At 45.6% G+C, this 19,769-nt stretch overlaps 1 protein-coding gene across 2 annotated transcripts in view; it reads right to left on the bottom strand.

Annotated features, from left to right (window-relative positions):
• Window positions 1–6,805, bottom strand: part of LOC132817267 (fibronectin-like) — a 94,406-nt gene extending 87,601 nt beyond the window's left edge. Inside the window, exons 1-3 of one of the 2 annotated variants that reach the window (XM_060827643.1) lie at window positions 6,438–6,805; window positions 2,901–3,029; window positions 1,545–1,682 (exon numbers count right to left, since the gene is read on the bottom strand). In XM_060827643.1, the coding sequence (XP_060683626.1) occupies window positions 1,545–1,682; window positions 2,901–3,029; window positions 6,438–6,552 (382 nt within the window). In that variant the 5' untranslated portion in view covers window positions 6,553–6,805. The remainder of the gene's footprint in view (window positions 1–1,544; window positions 1,683–2,900; window positions 3,030–6,437) is intronic. The other variant, XM_060827644.1, reaches the window with a different exon arrangement.
• Window positions 6,806–19,769: the final 12,964 nt, after the last annotated feature.

The raw sequence follows: 19,769 nt of genomic DNA, 5'->3' as shown, positions 1-19,769 counted from the left end.
CAATGAAGACCGTTTCAAACTGCCCTAGAGTTCGATTCAGGATTTGATCAACACCTCCTTGTCAGGAGGGCTCATAATTCAGAATGTATGTTCCGATCAATGTAGCATGTGCAGGGTTTGACGTTACCCATACCTTTTATTATCTTCACACTGACAACAGGGTCCCTCCAAAGAGACCATAACGGCAATCGGACCATGTGCAATGAACTGGATTTGACAGGGAAGCATCAGTTTCAACCAGTTGTCAAACATCAGAGTGACAGAGCAACAGATAAACCCTGGGAGGGGTCCTGGTAAGAAGGTCCTGATGGGTCAGAGGAGTCTGGAGGGAGGGTATTGGAGAAGTCTGGAGGGGGGAGTTGGAGGAGTCTGGAGAGGGGGAATTGGAGGAGTCTGGTGGGGGGGGGGGAATTGGAGGAATCTGGTGGAGGGAATTGGAGAAGTCTAGAGGGGGGAATTGGAGGAGTCTGGGGGAGGGAATTGGAGGAGTCTGAGGGGGGGGAATTGGAGGAGTCTGAGGGGGGGGAATTGGAGGAGTCTGAGGGGGGGAATTGGAGGAGTCTGAGGGGGGGAATTGGAGGAGTCTGGGGGGGGGAATTGGAGGAGTCTGGGGGGGGGAATTGGAGGAGTCTGGGGGGGGAATTGGAGGAGTCTGGGGGGGGGAATTGGAGGAGTCTGGGGGGGGGGAATTGGAGGAGTCTGGGGGGGGGAATTGGAGGAGTCTGGGGGGGGTAACTGGAGGAGTCTGGGGGGGGAATTGGAGGAGTCTGAGGGGGGTAACTGGAGGAGTCTGGGGGGGGAATTGGAGGAGTCTCAAAGGGGGTAGAGGAATTGGAGGAGTCTGGATGGGGGAGAAATTGAAGGAGTTCTGAGAGAGAATTGGAGGAGTTTGGAGTGGGGCAATGGAGAGATCTTGAGGTGGAGGGAGTCCAGAAGATGTTGGGGAGGGAATCAAAGGGGTTGGGGTTGTGTGTTAAAGGAGTAATCCACAGCAATTGGGAATTGTGAGAGAGGTCGGAGAGACTGGGGGTGTAAGAGTCCAGGAATGGGAAGGGATATCCCAAAACAGATCTTATTTCTGAAAAGGGGTGGAATTTTAAAGGACAGAAGGGAATATTGTTGACAAGAGCAGAAAGCAATGAGTTTCTCTGATCAGGGAGAGGACTGAGATTTATAACAGGAAGGGGCTCACTGGCAACAAATCCTCAGATGAAAACTTCCTTAATTGGATAGGGACTTGTGCCAGATCCTTTGAAAGATCAGAGGTCAGCAGCGCTTGTCATGCCTGAGAAGGCATACTGCAGCACATTTCCCCTTTTTAAAACACATACCCCTTCACTGTGCACATGACAAGACTGAAAGCAAGGCAAAACTCCTCAGGGCATTTGTATGGAGGTCAGAGCACCAAAAGCACAAAGGAATAGATACTAAGGGGGATTTTGATAAGTGGGAACTCGGAATGGGTACAGTCCCACAATAATAGCCCTGGTCACCCACCCGCACTCACTTGATCACCCACCATGCCCCACACCCATCCTCCTTACTTGCAATGGTACAGCTGATCCTCCCCCTGCCAGCTCCGATGCAGGTACAGTCCCAAATCATGCCATCCTTTGGCCGCTCCCAGGTATCACCAACACGTTGCCTGGTCCCAGTGTACTGGTCGTAGCACATCTCCTCAACTGCACAAATTGAAACATAATCTTCAGGAAGACCCTTTCAATTTCAGAATGACCATCTGCCCACTGCAACACCCCACCACACCGCACTCACCAACTGCCCTCTTGAAGGGTATAATACCTGTCTCAACTCTGAGCTTGGTCTCTTGAGTGCCATCTACAGAGTTCCATTTGACATCCAGCTTAAGGGAACCACACAATATCTGGCACCTTACTGGGCTGGGACACAGAAGATCTGTGCAGATATCAAAAATGAAAGTGCTTGTACCTACACAGCACCTTTCACAATGCCAGACTGTTCCATTGTGCTTTGGCAACCAATGAGGTGCAGTCATTGTTGTATCTTAGGAGATGCCGTACCACTGGTAATGTAATGCATTATTACAAATGCTGATACTGTACAGTAATGCTGCAACACAGTGAGACGTCCACTCCTACTGCAATGCACTGGACTGTAATATGAGACTTAACATTGGTAGAGTGAATAAAAACACGAGAGGCATAGATAGGATAAATAGACAAAGTCTTTTCCCTGGGATCGGGGAGTCCAGAACTAGAGGGCATAGGTTTAGGGTGAGAGGGGAAAGATATAAAAGAACCTAAGGGGCAACTTTTTCACGCAGAGGGTGGTACGTGTATGGAATGAGCTGCCAGAGGAAGTGGTGAAGGCTGGTACAATTAAAAGGCATCTGGATGGATATATGAATAGGAAGGGTTTAGAGGGATATGTGCCAAATGCTGGCAAATGTAACTAGGTTAATTTAGGCTATCTGGTCGGCGTGGATGAGTTGGACAGAAGAGTCTGTTTCTGTGCTGTACATATACTGATATCTTAACGCGCTGAGTTAATATACCGACATTGTCACACACTGGGTTAATATACTGATACTGTAATGCACTGAGTTAATATACTGACATTGTCACACACTGGGTTAATATACTGACATTGTCACACACTGGGTTAATATACTGATATTGTAACACATTTGAGTTGATATGCTGATATTGTAACATACTGGCTTGATAGACCGACACTGTAACACACTGGATTAATAACACTGACACTGTAATACACATTAGTTAATATGCTGATACTCTAGCTCTTAAATATTTACTTTTGTATCTCTGGATGGGAACTGTATACAGTTAGGAGATAGCGCTAGATTCCAAGTTTCATTATTAGGAATGCAGCGTTACTAGCTCTTTTAACTATTAACTTACCATCAGGCTTCGATTCACAATTCCAACCTTGCCCTGCCCCATAACAGGTACAGATCATGACACGGCCCATGTAAGTACGCTCCCATTGCTGGTTGACGTGGTAAATCTTCCCATTGTCTACACAATAATCTGAACAGGGACAGAGTAGAAAGCACACATGCCATCAATTAAATAGCTCGCAAAAGACCAGATGCATTACAAGACTAATAACACTCAGCATCTGTGGACTATGTCTCAGATCTGAACTCTCGGTTCATGGAATACAAACTCATCTTTACAGGTGAGACTTGGAGATGCCGGTATTGGACTGGGGTGTGCAAACGTCAGAAGTCACACAACACCAGGTTATAGTCCAACAAGTTTACTTGGAATCACAAACTTTCAGGGCACTGCTCCTTCATCAGATGAAATGGATCCAGGGACAGAGAGAGTTAATCATAGATATTTCAGAGGTTCTTTTCCAATTCTGGAGAAGGGTCGTCAACCCTTAAATAACAGGCTGCATTTTCCCAACAAAGAAACTCAGGATCCTGGAGCAAATCCCGAGTCACAAATTCATTGGCAACAATGCAGCTTAATTTTACACTGCACTGCCCTGTCCAACCCTTCAAAGCGAATCCTGCAGTTCCACCTCTTGGTGGTCTATGACCTTCTGTGGAGTGCACACTAACTTTCTCAGAGGAGGCAAGATGCAGGCCAAGTGCAGGACCCTGTGGTCCCAGTAAAATGTGATTGCTTGTCAAATGCAGGCACTCATGAGGTGAGCTATGACTTTCAATGGCTGGGGGGAATACACCCCAAACTCTTATTTCTCTCTTCATGGGTGCAACCAGTCACCTTTCCTATCATCTTCTGTTTTTAGTTCAGATTTTCAGCATCTTCCAGTGCTGTGCTTTTGCATAAGCTCATTTGCTCTGATTAATAAACCTCTTCTTGTTTCTAAGAAACCCATTAGGATTACACCGTTCAATTCCCTGTCAATCCAGACCCCAACATGCATCTTCCAACTCTCACTCTTCCCTTACAAGTGATACAACCAACAGTCAAACCATAAAATCAAGGAAAATGTGTGAGAATGAAATCATATTATGTCTCCTCACAGACACTGACTGACTGACCTATTAGTGTGAAGGCATAAGGGAGAATGTAGACGATTCATGAGAATGGTTGCAAAGAATAAGGAATGTTGTGATTCTGTTCGCCGAGCTGGGAATTTGTGTTGCAGACGTTTCGTCCCCTGTCTAGGTGACATACTCAGTGCTTGGGAGCCTCCTGTGAAACGCTTCTGTGATCTTTCCTCCAGCATTTGTAATGGTTTGAATCTGCCGCTTCTGGTTGTCAGTTCCAGCTGTCCGCTGCAGTGGCCTGTATATTGGGTCCAGGTCGATGTGGACCTGTGCACATCCACCTGGACCCAATATACCAACCACTGCAGCGGACAGCTGGAACTGACAACCGGAAGCGGCAGATTCAAACCATTACAAATGCTGGAGGAAAGATCACAGAAGTGCTTCACAGGAGGCTCCCAAGCACTGAGGATGTCACTTAGACAGGGGACGAAACGTCTGCAACACAAATTCCCAGCTCGGCCAACAGAACCACAACAATGAGCACCCGAGCTACAAATCTCCCAAACTTTGAAGAATAAGGGATCTTCAGTCACATGAAGAAACTGAGGTCGTACATCCTGCAGTGGAGCAGGCTAAGGGAAGATCTGTTGGAGGTGTTCGAAAGCCTGAGGGCTATGGATCAAGTAGACAGGGACTGGTTGAAAGATTGAGAATCAGAGGATACCGTTTTAAGATGAGTGGCTGAAGGAGCAACAGCGACACAAAGGAACCGTTTCGTTCACACAGCAAGTGGTTAGGATCTGGAATACTCCACCTGAGAATGCACTCAATTTTTGGCTTTCAAGAGGATAATTAGATCATCATCACAGAACCCCTACAGTATGGGGCAAACCATCCAGCCCACACTGATCCTCCAAAGAGAATCCCACCCACACTCACCCCAATCCTTGTCACCCTGCATTTCCCCATGGCTAACCCACCCAGTCTGCACATCCCTGAGCACCATGGGCAATTTAGCATGTCCAATCCACCTCACCTGTTTGACCGGGAGAGGCAGCCCACGCAGTTACGGGGAGAATGTGTAAACCCCACACAGACAGTTGCCTGAGGGTGGACATGGACCCAGATCCCTGGCGTAGTGAGGTAGAAGTGGTAATCACAGTGAAGCCCCATTACAATACATGGTAAAGGCAGTGAGAGTGGCACTTGCGAATCTTGGAGAAGTTTTTGTATAAACATAAAGCATCAAATGGCCTCTTGCCCTCAACCATTCAACAATTCTGTGGAATCCCAGAATATTTCCTTCCAGATTTCTAGCCAAGTGGCTGTGTCTCATTCAGAATTGCTTAATTTAAACTACATCTGCAAATTAGCTGGAAAAGCTCCCTCTAACTAACCCAAAGACAACAATTCCAGACTAAACTTCCACTGGGACTGTCCACCCATCTGAGTGGATCTGTCAGCGAATGGAGGGTGTGTGTTCTCAGTTGACAGATCAAACTCCAACATAAAAGCAGCTCAGGGTGGATGCTAGCTTTAAGCTGTGGAGTCAGCTCAATTGAAAAGAGATGCACGCTAGAATCACCCCAATTTAGGAAGCAGGCAGTTTCTAAACCCTTCAATGCTTCCCCCCCCCCCGCCATGGGGGCTCTGGGGCAGGATGTGTTGGCTCCAGCCCTAACAATAGCATCAAAATTTGCAATACAAAGCGTGGATGTTTGCAAAAAAAAGGTTCGCGCGATTTTTTTCCCCCCCATAAAAACTTCCCCAGATTATTGAGATGAAGGTTACAAAGAAACCATTTGTCTTTCTCCTTCTCGCCCCAAATAAAGATGCCGTATTTTTTTAAAAAAAACCACACGGCCCAGATGCTGGAGAAAGCATACTGAAACCACCCAGTAGTCGGGAAACATCTGTGGAGAGAGAGAGAGGGACAAAGGTCGTTTGATGCATCAAAGTCTGAGTTGGAGACTTCAAAAATGTGGTTGACGTTAAGGGAGAGAGCACAGAAACGGGTCAGATTGTAACCTCCTGACTGGGCGGCGACAGGGATAACCCGAAAACCAAAGTTAAGGTGACGGGGTACATGCCCTCACAGTCACACCTCAATTAACCCCTTGTGCTGTGCAACAAACATAGGGGGGCACTCGGCCCCTCACTGCGTGTACTGGGCTCTTTTGAAAGCTACCTTCCAAATGATCCGCGACACAAGAAAAATTTGCAGTCGCTCCGCCGGCCAAAAGTCTGATTCACTCCGGATTTTAACTCTAGGAAAGCATCTCCACATCATGCTGGAGTGGCTAACAACAGAGCAAAAGCAACGTCCCTGCAGAACGTTATAATGCACATGTTCAGAAAACGTTGGAAGAGTTTGAATGCACATTCTGTAAGGGAAAAGAAAATGTTTCGCGGGTACGTTTTTTAAAAAAAAACTTTAAACCAGGTTCTCTTCCTGTGGAAGACTTACTCTGATTCTGGGTACCTCCATCGTATGGGCTCTGCCTCCTACTTTTGCCGACATGGCCGCTGGCTGCATTCAGACACACGGCCAACAACAAGACCCCGAGTGTGGAGTGGTGCATATTCCCAGGCACCAGGCTCCCCGCTGCCCACTTTCACAGCCTCCACTGTAAGACGGCCAAGATGTCTGAGAAATTACCCCCAACACCGTGTTGAAAAGGAGAAGGCACAGAGAGAGAGAGAGAGAAGCAGGGACAGAGGGACTGGTGCAGAGAGGTTGAGGGGGAATACGAGAGCAAGAAAACGAGAGACCAGAGAGAGAAGCTAAAAGACACCTCCCAGCGCACCTTTGACCAGTGAGTGAATGAGTGTCTGCTTCTGCAGCCCTCTTTATAACATTCTGCAGCCTGTGGCCGGACGGGATGGGTGGACCTTTTGGAAGTTTGTGCAGAGGGAGGAGGGGTCTCACTTGGACCACATCAATAATATTTACAAGTCTGCCTCTGACATCACTGAGGACTTTGGGGAGGGGTGAAAAAAAGCCTGTTCAGACACTTTATCAGACATCAGGCATCTCTCTTAAAGGGGCACCGCACCCCCGAGCCAATCCTGCGCTCCACAACAGACATCCCACATCAGGCAAGGCAGTCATTGTGTGCAGTGATTCACCGCTCGTATTTAAAGACAGGAAATTCATACTGAAGTATTCTACACATTGCAACACAAAGAAGAAAAAAACAAGAGTTAACTGAACCCAGCTTCTCTCCTGCCCAGCTGTTTACTTGCGAGTGACTTTACTGAACAGTAACTTGACAAATCACTGCTGGGAAGGACTGGAAGATTTTTTTTAGGTACACCTAATCTGGGCTCCTTTTACCAGCTGAAGGGACAACAGATCTGAGGCAGAGCATGCGTTCGAAAGTCAAGGGGGGCGATTGAGGCGGCAACTAAGATGAAAACATGTTTGAGTTAATACTTAAATATCTTTAAAGTCATCCCCCATACACACACACACACACACACAATTCCACCGTGAGATCTGCAAACATTGAATCTAAAAACATGAGGTACAGATTTGTCCAAATATGTCTGCATATATATATTTATTTTAAAAATCATTGTGTGAATTTTACATGAACTCGGTCTGCGAAAAAGGAGCAAAAGGTGGGGGGGGAGGTGGTGAGGGCGGCGGGGCTTGACGACAAAGGAGGTTGGGGGGGGGGGGGTTTACAGACAAACCGAGACAGACTGGGCACTCAATTATAAACGAGTGACAACCTTCCCGCCGCAATCAACACTCGCTACCAGGAAGTGTGAGGCAGATATTGAATCTTCAACTCACTCCCCGAGTATTTTACATTGTCCATTCTGTGGGAGTTAGAATCGTCGCTTTTGGTGCCTACGAAGCGGGAAATATATTTTTTATGCGAACAAAGGTTTGAAAAAAAACTGGGATGTTGGGGGGATTAAAAAAACAAGATTGCAAGAAACAAATAAACACGGGAGGTCAGGCAGCACCTGTGGAGAGAAACAGTTAACGTGTAAGATTGATGACCTGACCTTGAGAGGTCATCCCGGTTTGAAACACGTCGGTTTCTCTTGCTGCCTGGCCTCTTTCCTGCATTTCTTTCCTTTTAAGATTTACTTTTTGACAGTGATCCCTTTTACACCGGCTCTCTCACCAGCACTGGGACTCTGCAGCAAACCTGGTATAAAATAAAATGTTACAAAACTCCCAACCTGACAGTGTTCCATTGTTTGCACCCACCCCCCACGAAAGTTGCAGGAGCAAAATACTGCTGTTTGGGTTTGGAGATGCCGGTGTTGGACTGGAGTGTACAGAGTTAAAAATCACACAACACCACGTTATAGTCCAACAGGTTTAATTGGAAGCACTAGCTTTCGGAGCGACGCTCCTTCATCAGGTGGTGGTGGAGGGCTCAAACCTAACATAGAATTTATAGCAAAAATTTACAGTGTGATGTAACTGAAATTATACATTGAAAAATTGATTGTATGTTAAGCCTTTCATCTGTTAGAATACAGTGATAGTTTCACTTCTTTCATGTGTAAATCACAAAACATTTTTTTTAAAGTTGCATTCTCGGGTTAGCTGTTAACAATGGTGATAGTTAGACAATATGTTTGGGGTTATCCGTAAATGAAACCAGAAACTACCGGAGATACCCAATCTGTTGGGGCGTTTCTACACAGAGAGGAAAACAGCCAACATTTCCAATTCAATGAAATTTCCTACGAACTGAAGGTGCAGTGTAGCTTCCATACATAAAATCGGCGAGTTGCCAGTGATGGCGTAATGTCACACAGAGTCAAACCCCTAACCTAAAACAAAGGACTGAGGATGCTGGAGATCTGAAACCTCCCCAAAAAACAAGTATAATTCGCTGGAGAAACTCAGCGGGTCTGGCCAGCATCTGCGGGAAGAAAGCAGAATTGATGTTTGGAGTCTGGTGTCTCTCTCTCACAGATGTTGGCCAGACCTGCTGAGTTGCTGTTTTTGAAGTCGGGGTTGAAGACTGAGTGTCTCGGGGGGAATAAAAAATATTGAGATGGGAAGGGTTGCTAAAAGAAAGCGTCAAATAAAACCCTTCATATCAAACACCTGAAAAGTGAAGGACTGTTGAATTTCTGCATGTTACTTGGTTCGAATTCGAAAGAGAACGCCGAGAGGCAATGCTGGGGTCATGCACTTTAAAGTAGGGCTCCTGGCTTTGTGTTGACTGTGTGATTCATGTCTTAAGGACTAAGCGTCAGTGCTTCAGTGTGTGCGCCGGGTACTCCTGATAAGAAAGTAGACGCCGCCTTGTTTATCATTAAGCCGGGGGACAACGTGAGTTGCCACAGTGTTGAATGGTGAATCTCTTTCAGCCCGGCTTGGAAACATTCAGTGAGGCTGCTTCCTCGGCTCCCAAGAGTGGGAAATGCATCATTTCCCGCAAAATTAACTAGCCGGAGTAATCCCCCAACAACCCGGGAACGAAAGGGATCCGTGCTTATGTATATTCTGGGATGATTTTAACAATAATCTTGCAAAGGCGTGTTTTAATCGGTTGCCGAGTCATTCAGAGAGGGCAGATGGCTCCTTGGAGGCCCAGTATAATCCTGTTTAGATCTCCTACCCCCCAGTAATATGGCCATAATTCAACGCCATCGGCTTTTAACTCAAAGACAAACTACCAGACCACACTGCTGCATCGCCATTATTAACATAAAAACCTGTTACCTAGGACAGTATTTGGAGGCAATGTGACCCCAACTAGTCTTTGCATTCTATAAAGTCTACCTCTCTGTAGTCCTTCTTCTATAATGTATTCGTGCAAGAGGAATTCTGGTCTCCCTCCTATCCGAAGGACGTCTGGGTTCAGAAAAGATTTACAAGGATGTTGCCAGGGTTGGAGGATTTGAGCTACAGGGAGAGGCTGAACAGGCTGGGGCTGTTTTCCCTGGAAGGGTGACCTTATAGAGGTTTATAACATTTGTGAGAAGATATGCAACAAAAACTCCCAGCTCGGCGAGCAGAACCACAACAGGTTTATAAAATCATGAGGGGCATGGATAGGATAAATAGGCAAGCTCCTTTCCCTGGGGTGGGGGAGACCAGAACTAGCAGGGGAATTTGGAGACAAAGGAAATGAGGGGAAGGGGTTTACAGACATAACTTTCACAGACTGGGCATTCCGTCATAACTGGGGTGAGAGGGGAAAAGGGATCTAAGGGGCAACTTTTTTATGCCGAGGGTGGTACATGTATGGAATGAGCTGCCAGAGGAAGTGGTGGAGGCTGGTTCAGATCCTATCCTGCTCCACAGGAGTGTCATAACAACGGCTTCAAAATACATCACTGTGCCTTAAAAATGCTTTTCACCTCAACTAGTCCTTGTGGCCATGGTACCCATAATTCCTCATTCTCTAATTAATGACTTTCTTATATTTGTGAACACTATATTTAAGCTCACCACAAAGAACAATGTCTAGAGTCATAGTCATAGAGATGTACAGCATGGAAACAGACCATTTGGTCCAACCCGTCCATGCCAACCAGATATCCCTTCCTCACATTATTCCTGTCCATCATCTTACTGACAGGCTACCCTCTTCAACAAGAGAACAGCTCCAACCATGGCATCTTGAAAGTATGGAAGGAGGCTATTCAGCCCTTTGAATCCACACTGACCCATTGAGAGCATCCCACCCAGAACCACACCCCCTAACCCCCACCCTATAACTCTGCATTTCCCGTGTCTAACCCACCTAAACTGCTCATCTCTGAACACTATGGACAATTTTGCATGGTCAATCCACCTAAACTGCACATAGAGTCATACAGATGTACAGCACGGAAACAGACCCTTTGGTCCAACTCATCCATGCCAACCAGATATCCGAACCTAATCTAGTCCAATTTGCCAGCATTTGACCCATATCCCTCAAACCCTTCCTATTTATATACCCATCCAGATGCCTTTTAAATGTTGCAATTGTACCAGCCTCCACCACTTCCTTTGGCTCCCTTTTATATCTTTCCCTTTTCACCCTAAACCTATGCCGTCTAGTTCCCAACTCCCCAACCCCCAGGGAAAAGACTTTGTCTATTTACGCTATCCATGCCCCTCATGATTTTATAAACCTCTATAAGTCACCCCTCAGTCTCTGACACTCCATGGAAAACAGCCCCAGCCTGTTCAGTTTCTCCCTATAGCTCAAATCCTCCAACTCTGGCAACATCCTTGTAAGTCTTTTCTGAACCCTCCCAAATTTCATGAAATCCTTCCGATAGGAGGGAGACCAAAATTGCATACAATGTTCCAAACATGGCTGAACCAACATCCTGTACAGCCACAACATGACCTCTCAACTCCTATACTCAATTCTCTGTCCAATAAATGAAAGCATACCAAATGCCTTCCTCACTATCCTATCTACCTGCGACTCTACATTCAAGGAGCTATGAACCTGCACTCCATGGTCTCTTTGTTCAGCAACACATTTTCAGCCCTTACCATTAAGTGTATAAGTCCTGCTCTGATTTGCTTTTCCAAAATGCAGCATCTCACATTTATCTGAATTAAACTCCATCTGCCACTTCTCAGCCCATCTGATCGAGATCCCGTTGTAAACTGAGGTAACCTTCTTCACTGTGCACTACAACTCCAATTTTCGTGTCATCTGCAAACTTACTAACTATATCTCTTATATTCACATCCAAATCATTTAGCTACATGACGAAAAGTAGTGGACCCAGCACCAATCCTTATGGAACTCCACTGGTCACAGGCCTCCATTCTGAAAAACAACCCTCCACCACCACCCTCTGTCTGCTGCCTTTGAGCCAGTTCTGTATCCAAATGGTTAGTTCTCTCTGTATTCCATGAGATCTAATGTTGCTAACCAATCTCCTGTGGGGAACATTGTCAAACGCCTTACTGAAGTCTATAAAGATCACATCTACTGCTCTGCCCTCATCTTTGGACTGTGAAAGGAAACCGGAACACCCGGAGGAAACCCACACAGACATGGGACAAATGTGCAAACTCCACACAGGCAGTTGCCCAAAGGTGCAATCATACCCTGGTCCCTGGCGCAGTGAGGCAGCAGTGCTAACAACTGAGCCACTGTGCCACCCCACAGCAGATCTAGAAGCAGTCCAGTTTGCATTTTCTTCAGTTTCCTCCGGGTGCTCCGGTTCTTCCCACAATCCAAAAATGTGCAGGTTAGGTGAATTGGTCATGCTAAATTGCCCATAGTGTTAGATACATTAGTCAGGAGTAAATGGGTCTGGATGGGGTGCTCTTTGGAGGTTCGGCGTGGACTTGTTGGGCCGAAGGGCCTGTTTCCACATCTCATCTCATCTCATCTAATCTAATTTAATCCTCTTTCCAATACGGAGATGGTAGATGACACAAATAGCATTCCAAAATCTAAATAATGAAGGAACATTGGGGTTGTTGGAGGTTGTGAAATAAATAAACGTAAGACTGTTACTGGAGGAAAAAGTACTAGGGAACCTAATGGGTCTAAAGTCGATAAGAACCTTGACACTGATGGGATGCATCCCAGGATGTTAAATAAAGTAGTTACAGAGATAGTGCATCCGCTGGGAGTGGTCTTTGAAGAATTCCTAGGATGTGGAAATGTCCCATAAGACTGGAAAACAGCCAACATAACACCTTTATTCAAAAGGGTAGGAGACTAAAACAGGCGCGGATAAGCCTGTTCTGAGGAAGGGTCACTCGACTGAAAACGTTAACTCTGATTTCTCTCCACGGATGCTACCAGACCCGCTGAGCTTTTCCAGCAATTTCTGTTTTAGCTTCCACAGTTCTTTCAGTTTTTGTCAACCACAGGGCTGGTTAACTTACCATTTGTTATTAGAGAGAAAAGGTAATAGAACCTAATATAAAGAATGTAATGGCAGAGAATTAGAAATACGTAATATTTAGAAATATGTCAGATGACTTTATGAAGGGCAAGTCATGCCTGATACATTTATCAGCATCTGTTACTCAAGGCAGGGTGGATAAAGGGAAGCAGTGGATATAATATATTTGGATTTCCAAAAGTTGTTTGATTAAGTATGACATTTACGTTTGCTTAATACGATAAGAGCCCACGATGGCAGAGGTCGTATATTAGCATGGATAGAGAACTGGCTTATTAATAGAAGCGAGAGTTGAGAAAACTATGTCATTTTCAGGACGGCAATTTGCAACTAATGGAGAACCCCAGGGTTCAGTGCTGGGGCCGCAATTATTCACAACACATGGCCAAGAATTTGGATGATGGGAGTGATTGTACTATCACCAAGGTTACAGATGACACAAAAATGAGTGAGAGTGAAAGCGGTGAGGATGACACAAAGAGTCTACAGAGGAATATAGACAGGTTAAGTGAGGGGGGGAAAACTCGGCAGATGGAATGTAATGTTGGAAAATATGAAGTTATGCAGTTTGGCAGGAAAATGGAGGAGTTGAACATTACTCAAGTGAAGCAATACTGCGAAATCTGTAGCACAGAGGGATTTCGGAATCCTTATGCAGACATCATGAGAAGCTCAGCAAAGCAAATGAAACATTGGTCTTTAGTTCAAAGGAAATGCAGTGTCAAAGTAGAGAGGTTTTGCGACAACTATACAAGGCACCAGTGGGACCAGCTCAGGAATACTCTGAACTTGCCCCTTGTTGAAGGAAGGATAGGCTGGCATTGGAGGCACTAGAGAGAAGATTCACCAGGCAGATACCAGCTATGGAGGGACTGTCTTATGAAGGAGAGGTTGAGGAGATTGGGCCTGTAGTCATCAGAAGAATGAGAGGTGACCTACAAGATTCTTAGGGGACCTGATAGTTAGACGAGGAGAAGTTGTTTCACCTTGTGAAAGAATCTAGGCCCAGAGGACACAGTCTCAGAGTAAGGGGTCATCCATTTAAAATACAGATGAAGAGGAATTTCTTCTCTCAGAGAGTAGTGAATTTGTGAAAGTCTTTACTGCAGAGGACCGGTAATTTAAGGCTGAGACTGACAGTGTTTCGATTAGCAGGGGAATAAAGAGTTACAGGGAAAAGGAAGGAAATTGGAGTTGAGGATTATCAGATCAGTCTGTATTTCAGTGAATGGTCAAGTGGACTCAAATAATGGCCTATTTCTCTTCTGACATCATGTGGAGACCAGACTATCATCAGGACCTTAGAGGGGGAAGATGTGGCATGGTGGAAATGTAATAGTTTGTAATCCAGAGGACCAGGCTCACATTTGCAGCTGGTAGAATAAAAGTGCAGTTAAAACAAAATCTGGAATATAAAATTAAGCAAAAGTGAGGACTGCAGATGCTGGAAATCAGATACTCGGTTAGAGTGATGCTGGTAAAGCACAGCAGGTCAGGCAGCATCCGAGGAGCAGGAAAATCGACGTTTCTGGCAAAAGCCTTTCTAGCCCTAGTAATGGTGATCATCACAACGACCATCCATTGCTATAGAGACCTATCTGGTTCACTCACCTTCTTTAGGGAATGAAATCTGATGTCCTTGGCCTAACTGTGACTCCAGACGCATAGCATTGCAGGTGACTTTGAACTGTTCCCTGAAATGGCTCAGCAAGCCATTCTATTCAAGGGCAATGAGGGACGGGCAATAAATACTGGCCTTGTCAGCCATGTCCATATCCTGTGAAAGAATTTTTTTTAAAAAGTGTGGACAAATCAAAGCATGGTGGCTCAGTGGTTAGCACTGCTGCCTCACAGCACCAGGAACCCGGGTTTGATACCAGCCTCTAGCAACTGTCTCTGTGGAGTTTGCACACTCTCCCCGTGTCTGCTTGGATTTCTTATGGGCGCTCCAGTTTCCTTCCACAGTCCAAAAATGGGGACGGGGTGCAGGTTAGGTGCATTGGCCTTGCTAAATTGCCCATTGTGTTCAGGGTATGCAGGGTAGATGAATTAGCCATGAGAAATGCAGGGTTACAGGATAGGATAGGTGGCTGGAGTGCTCTTCAGAGGATTAGTGTGGACTCAATTTCTCATAGAATGTCTACAGTGTGGAAAAAGACCATTTGGCTCAACAAGTCCACACCGACCCTCCAGAGAGTAACCCATTCCCCTAGTCTGTATTTCCCCTGACTAATGCACCTAACCCACACATGACTGAACAGTGAGGGCAGTTTATCATGGCCAATTCACCTAACCTGCGCATCTTTAGAATGTGGGAGGAAACCCACATAGACACGGGGAGAATGTGCAAACTCCACACAGACAGTTGCCCAAGGATGGAATTGAACTCGGGTCCCTGGTGCTGTGAGGCAGCAGTGCTAACCACTGAGCCACTGTGCCACCCAATGGATCGAATGGCCTGTTTTCACTCTATAGGAAGTCTAAGAAATTTCAAAATACCATTTCAGCCTCTGGAAAATGACATCATGTTTGCTTTTCTCATGGCTATGTTAATCTGCAGTACTTGTGAGTCCGTACCACACAATAGCTTTTGCGTCACTTCCCCATTTCGGCTTTTACTTTCCAGATTTGGTGATGATGTTGTGGGGGGGGTCAGTGGAAATGGAATGAATGTAATTTCTTGTGGGCGGCACAGTGGCACAGTGGTTAGCACTGCTGCCTCACAGCGCCAGAGACCTGGGTTCAATTCCCGACTCAGGCGACTGACTGTGTGGAGTTTGCACATTCTCCCCGTGTCTGCATGGGTTTCCTCCGGGTGCTCCGGTTTCCTCCCACAGTCCAAAGATGTGCGGGTCAGGTGAATTGGCCATGCTAAATTGCCCGTGGTGTTAGGTAAAGGGGTAAATGTAGGGGTATGGGTGGGTTGCGCTTCGACGGATCGGTGTGGACTTGTTGGGCCGAAGGGCCTGTTTCCACACTGTAAGTAATCTAATCTTCACATTTCCTACCAAAGTGCACTCCCTCGCCCCCAACGGTAATGGCGTGAATTTGCCGTTTCAGTGTACTTTCTCCAGGTTTGATAATGCCTTTAGTCTTAACAGCTTGTCCTCAGCAAGCAGTGTTTAATTCCAGTCCCATCTGTCAGTTTGGTTCACTGAGCCTCCTGTGGGCTGTTGCAGTGTGAATGAATCAACATGAGGCCAATGTAGTTTGCTCGGAATGTTCCAGCTGTTTTTAGTCCAGACCATGAAAGGGTCAGTCTTCACTTTTGACTCATTGCCTACTGGCAGGAAGGAGGGGTCTTGAGGGGGTGGGGGTGGGGGGAGGAGGTGGGTTGGTGAGGTTGTAGTCAGCGGGCGGCGGTGGTTAGGGTGGTGTAAGATTGCAACATGTCACCACCGAGGCTAGCGCAGCTTTATCTGACCACAGAATCAGTGAGGACGAGAGCAAGTTTGCATTTCAGCTCTTAAAAATAAATCTGTAAGCCCCCTTTTTTAAAGTCGGAACACTGTCTCACCACGCCACCTTCACCATCTGATTTCAAGTAGTATGCGCTGGTTAATCAATGTACAAAGGGAAAGGCTTTAAACGCAAGAATTTTCAAATTCCTTGCCGGTGGCTTGCACTGATTATTCTGTGACCAGTTCCTATAACGGTCTACCAAAAAATAAACATTGTTCAAATCTATTATCAGTAAATTCTTGTTGGTCTACCATTTGGACACCAGAGTTGAGAAACAGGAGTGGGATAACAGAGAAATTGTAAAATGAAAATTTACTCTGAAACATTAACAGCTTCACCACTTTTAGCTCATAATCCCTTGGGCTTCCCATTTCCAATTTCATCATCTTCTTCCCTGTCTCATCCTTTAAGATGCTGATTCAACCAAATCTCTTTGACCTTGTGACCTCATTGTGTGATTTGGGATCAAACTTGGTTTAGTTCTGCTCCTTTATGGTAACTTATTACTATGTTTAAGGGTGCTCTATAAATGCAAGTTGTTGTTCATTCGTCTGGTGTTAGAAAACAGTTGGTAGTCGAATCCTGTAATTTTTCGCACAGTGCTTTTTAAATGCCAATTTTCCTCCTATTCCTGCCTGGGGACTGTGACTGTCAGACTCCTGCCCTGTTTTACCTGTTAGTTTTCAGTCAGGTACCGGTCACACTGAGCTCTCCCGTGTAGCACGGAGACTGGATTTGCTTTAACAACATGCATTTACCAGCCGTGCTCAGTTAGTTATTGACTGTGGCTCAAATGTAGCAATCCCACCTCTGAGTCAGAATGTTGAGGGGTTCAGATCCCATTCAAAAGAAAACTGACCACAAAGCAGACCTTCCCAGTGTAGTACTGCCTTTGTTGGAAGCACTGCCCTTCTGATGAAACTTTAAACCTGTCTGCTCCCTTAGATGTACATTAAAGATTCCACAGTACTATTTCAAAGCAGGGTGGCACGGTGGCTCAGTGGTTAGCACTGCTGCCTCGCAGCAGCAGGGACCCAGGTTCAATTCCTACCTCAGGTGACTCTGTGTGGAATTTGCACATTCTTCCCGTGACTGCATGGGTTTCCTTCGGGTGCTCCGGTTTCCTCTAACAGTTCAAAGATGTGCGGGTTAGGTGGATTGGCCATGATACATTGTGTGAAGGTTGTGATGGATTAGCAATGGGAAATGCAGGGTTACAGGGATAGGGTGGTGGAGTGGATCTGGGTGGGATGCTCCCGATTGAAGCCTCAGTGTGGATTTGATGGGCTGAATGGTCTGCCTCCACACTCTAGGGATTCTATGATTCTACTGAGAGAATGCCCACTGTCAGAGGTGCCTTATCTCAGATGAGACAATAAATGCCATAAGAGATTCCAGGTGCTTTAAATGGAAAGCATGATAATTCTCCTCAAGATCCCAAACAACATATGTTCCTCAATTAGTACATCTAAAACAGTGCAGTCATTAGCACATTGCAGTTTCATCACTTTAGCTCATAATCCCTTGGGTCCCATGTTATTATACTATTATGGTGATTATAATTCTGATATACTTAATTCATTGTAAAGTGCTTTGGGAAATCCAGGTAATATATAAGATTCGATATGAATGCAATTCTTTTCCTCTAAGTGTAGTCAATTAAAAGCATAATTCAGAAGGTTCCTGTTAATATTTGTTCAGCAAGAGCAACACAACATTCCCGAAGCCAAATTCTGCATAGTTACTCCAGAAAACCCACATGTAAATTCCACAAGTGATGTCCTCAGGGCAAATGTATTCCCCATGATGCTTTTAAATCCGGTGAAACCTCTGTTGTATGTCAGTGCCCTGCTCAGTGCAAAACTGTGAAAGAATGACCAGCACAAGCCAATTGCAGTTCCCTCTCAGGCTACCCCAGAGTCCATATTCTAACCCGCAATAAGATCCTGTTCAGCCATGAGTCCCGCGCTCACCGACCCAGGGCTCTAGTTCAACAGCATTTTCATTTTGAAATTCACATCCTTGCTTTCAATTCTTCTCTGACCTCACCCCTCCCTTTCTCTGTAACCTCCTCCAGTGCAATGACTCTCTGATATCTTGGCACTTGTGTGATTCTGGCCCCCTGAGTATCCGGAGTTTAATCTCCATATTATTGCTGGCCATGTTTTCGTCGGACAGATTCCAGAGTATCCAGTAAGCTCTGGAATTCTCTCCCTAAGCCTCTCTCATCTTCTTTTCTCTGAATATGCGTCTTTGACACAGCTTTTGGTCACTGAACCTAGTATCTCTTTTCTGTCAAAATTTGTCTGAAGCTGCCTCGGAGCACTTCTTTATAACTATGTTAATAGGGATATATCAATGCAACTTGTGGTTGTTGAATGAACTAGTGCTTTAATTGCTGGCTGATTTCTCTTCTTAAGTTGACATGATATACTGCTTGCTAAAACCTTTGTGGATTAGGGAGTGTCACAACTTGTCACAAGCCTGCCCACTCCAAGCATAGTGTTTACAGTGTAGGCTGACTTTGGGAAATGCTCCTCTGTCCTCCTCATTGGCAGGATGATGTTTGTTCCTCAGCTCAGTTCTATTATGATATAAAATTGAAGGGACTGTACATAAACAGAAATGTGGCACATCCCATCAGAAGATTGTGCTATTTGAATTCACAGAAGGATAAGTGAGATGGGAGCAGACCATTCAGCTCATCAAGTTTGTTCTACCATTCAATCCAATTGGGTTGATTTCCTGCCTGCACTGCACTTACCCGTCCATTTCCCATGCCCCTAGATTCCTTGAAGGGCAAAGCGTTTGTCTACCGCAGCCTGAAGTATTTTCAGCAGCGTACAAACCACAACCCATTAGGGGAAGAGAATTCCAAAGATCCACAACCCTTTGGGTGAAGAAACATTCCCTCACCTCAGCCACAAGTGACTGGCCTCCTGTCCTGAGAGTGTTGCTCCAGACCAAGCAGTCGACCACGAGTGAGTGTTGCAGACTGGCGCATTCCCAGGTCCAGGATTACATGCTGAGGGACAGGTGGGGGGAGACCACTGTCTGAGGTCTTACTGCTCAAAGTAAACGGGTGTCTGTGCAGTTATCTTTGTGCCTCAGTGCATGCAAAAATAGTCTTACATGTGGAAGAGCTGTCTTCAGTTTGTTTGGATAGTGTCAAACTTCAGTATCTGTTTGTTTCCTTGACATGCCAGAACCAAACCGCATTTGTGACTGTGTATCGATGCAAAGATATTCTTTATGAATAAATTATATTTTCTAACTTAAAAATAGCGTATGTTTTAGATCCTGCAGCCAGGGAAAGCAATTTCTCAGCTTCTTACCTTGTGCAGCCACTTCAACATTGTGTATGTTTTGAGGTGATCACCTCTCATTCCTCTCAACTCCAGTCAGAATAGGCACAACGTACTCAGCTCCCTCAACACTGCCATCGTGGGAACCAACCTAACAAACTTTCATTGTACCG

The sequence above is a fragment of the Hemiscyllium ocellatum genome, chromosome 7, assembly GCF_020745735.1.
Source record: "Hemiscyllium ocellatum isolate sHemOce1 chromosome 7, sHemOce1.pat.X.cur, whole genome shotgun sequence".
NCBI lineage: Eukaryota > Metazoa > Chordata > Chondrichthyes > Orectolobiformes > Hemiscylliidae > Hemiscyllium > Hemiscyllium ocellatum.
Note: the sequence above shows the minus strand (reverse complement) of the source record. Positions and strands in the feature narration are given on the sequence as shown.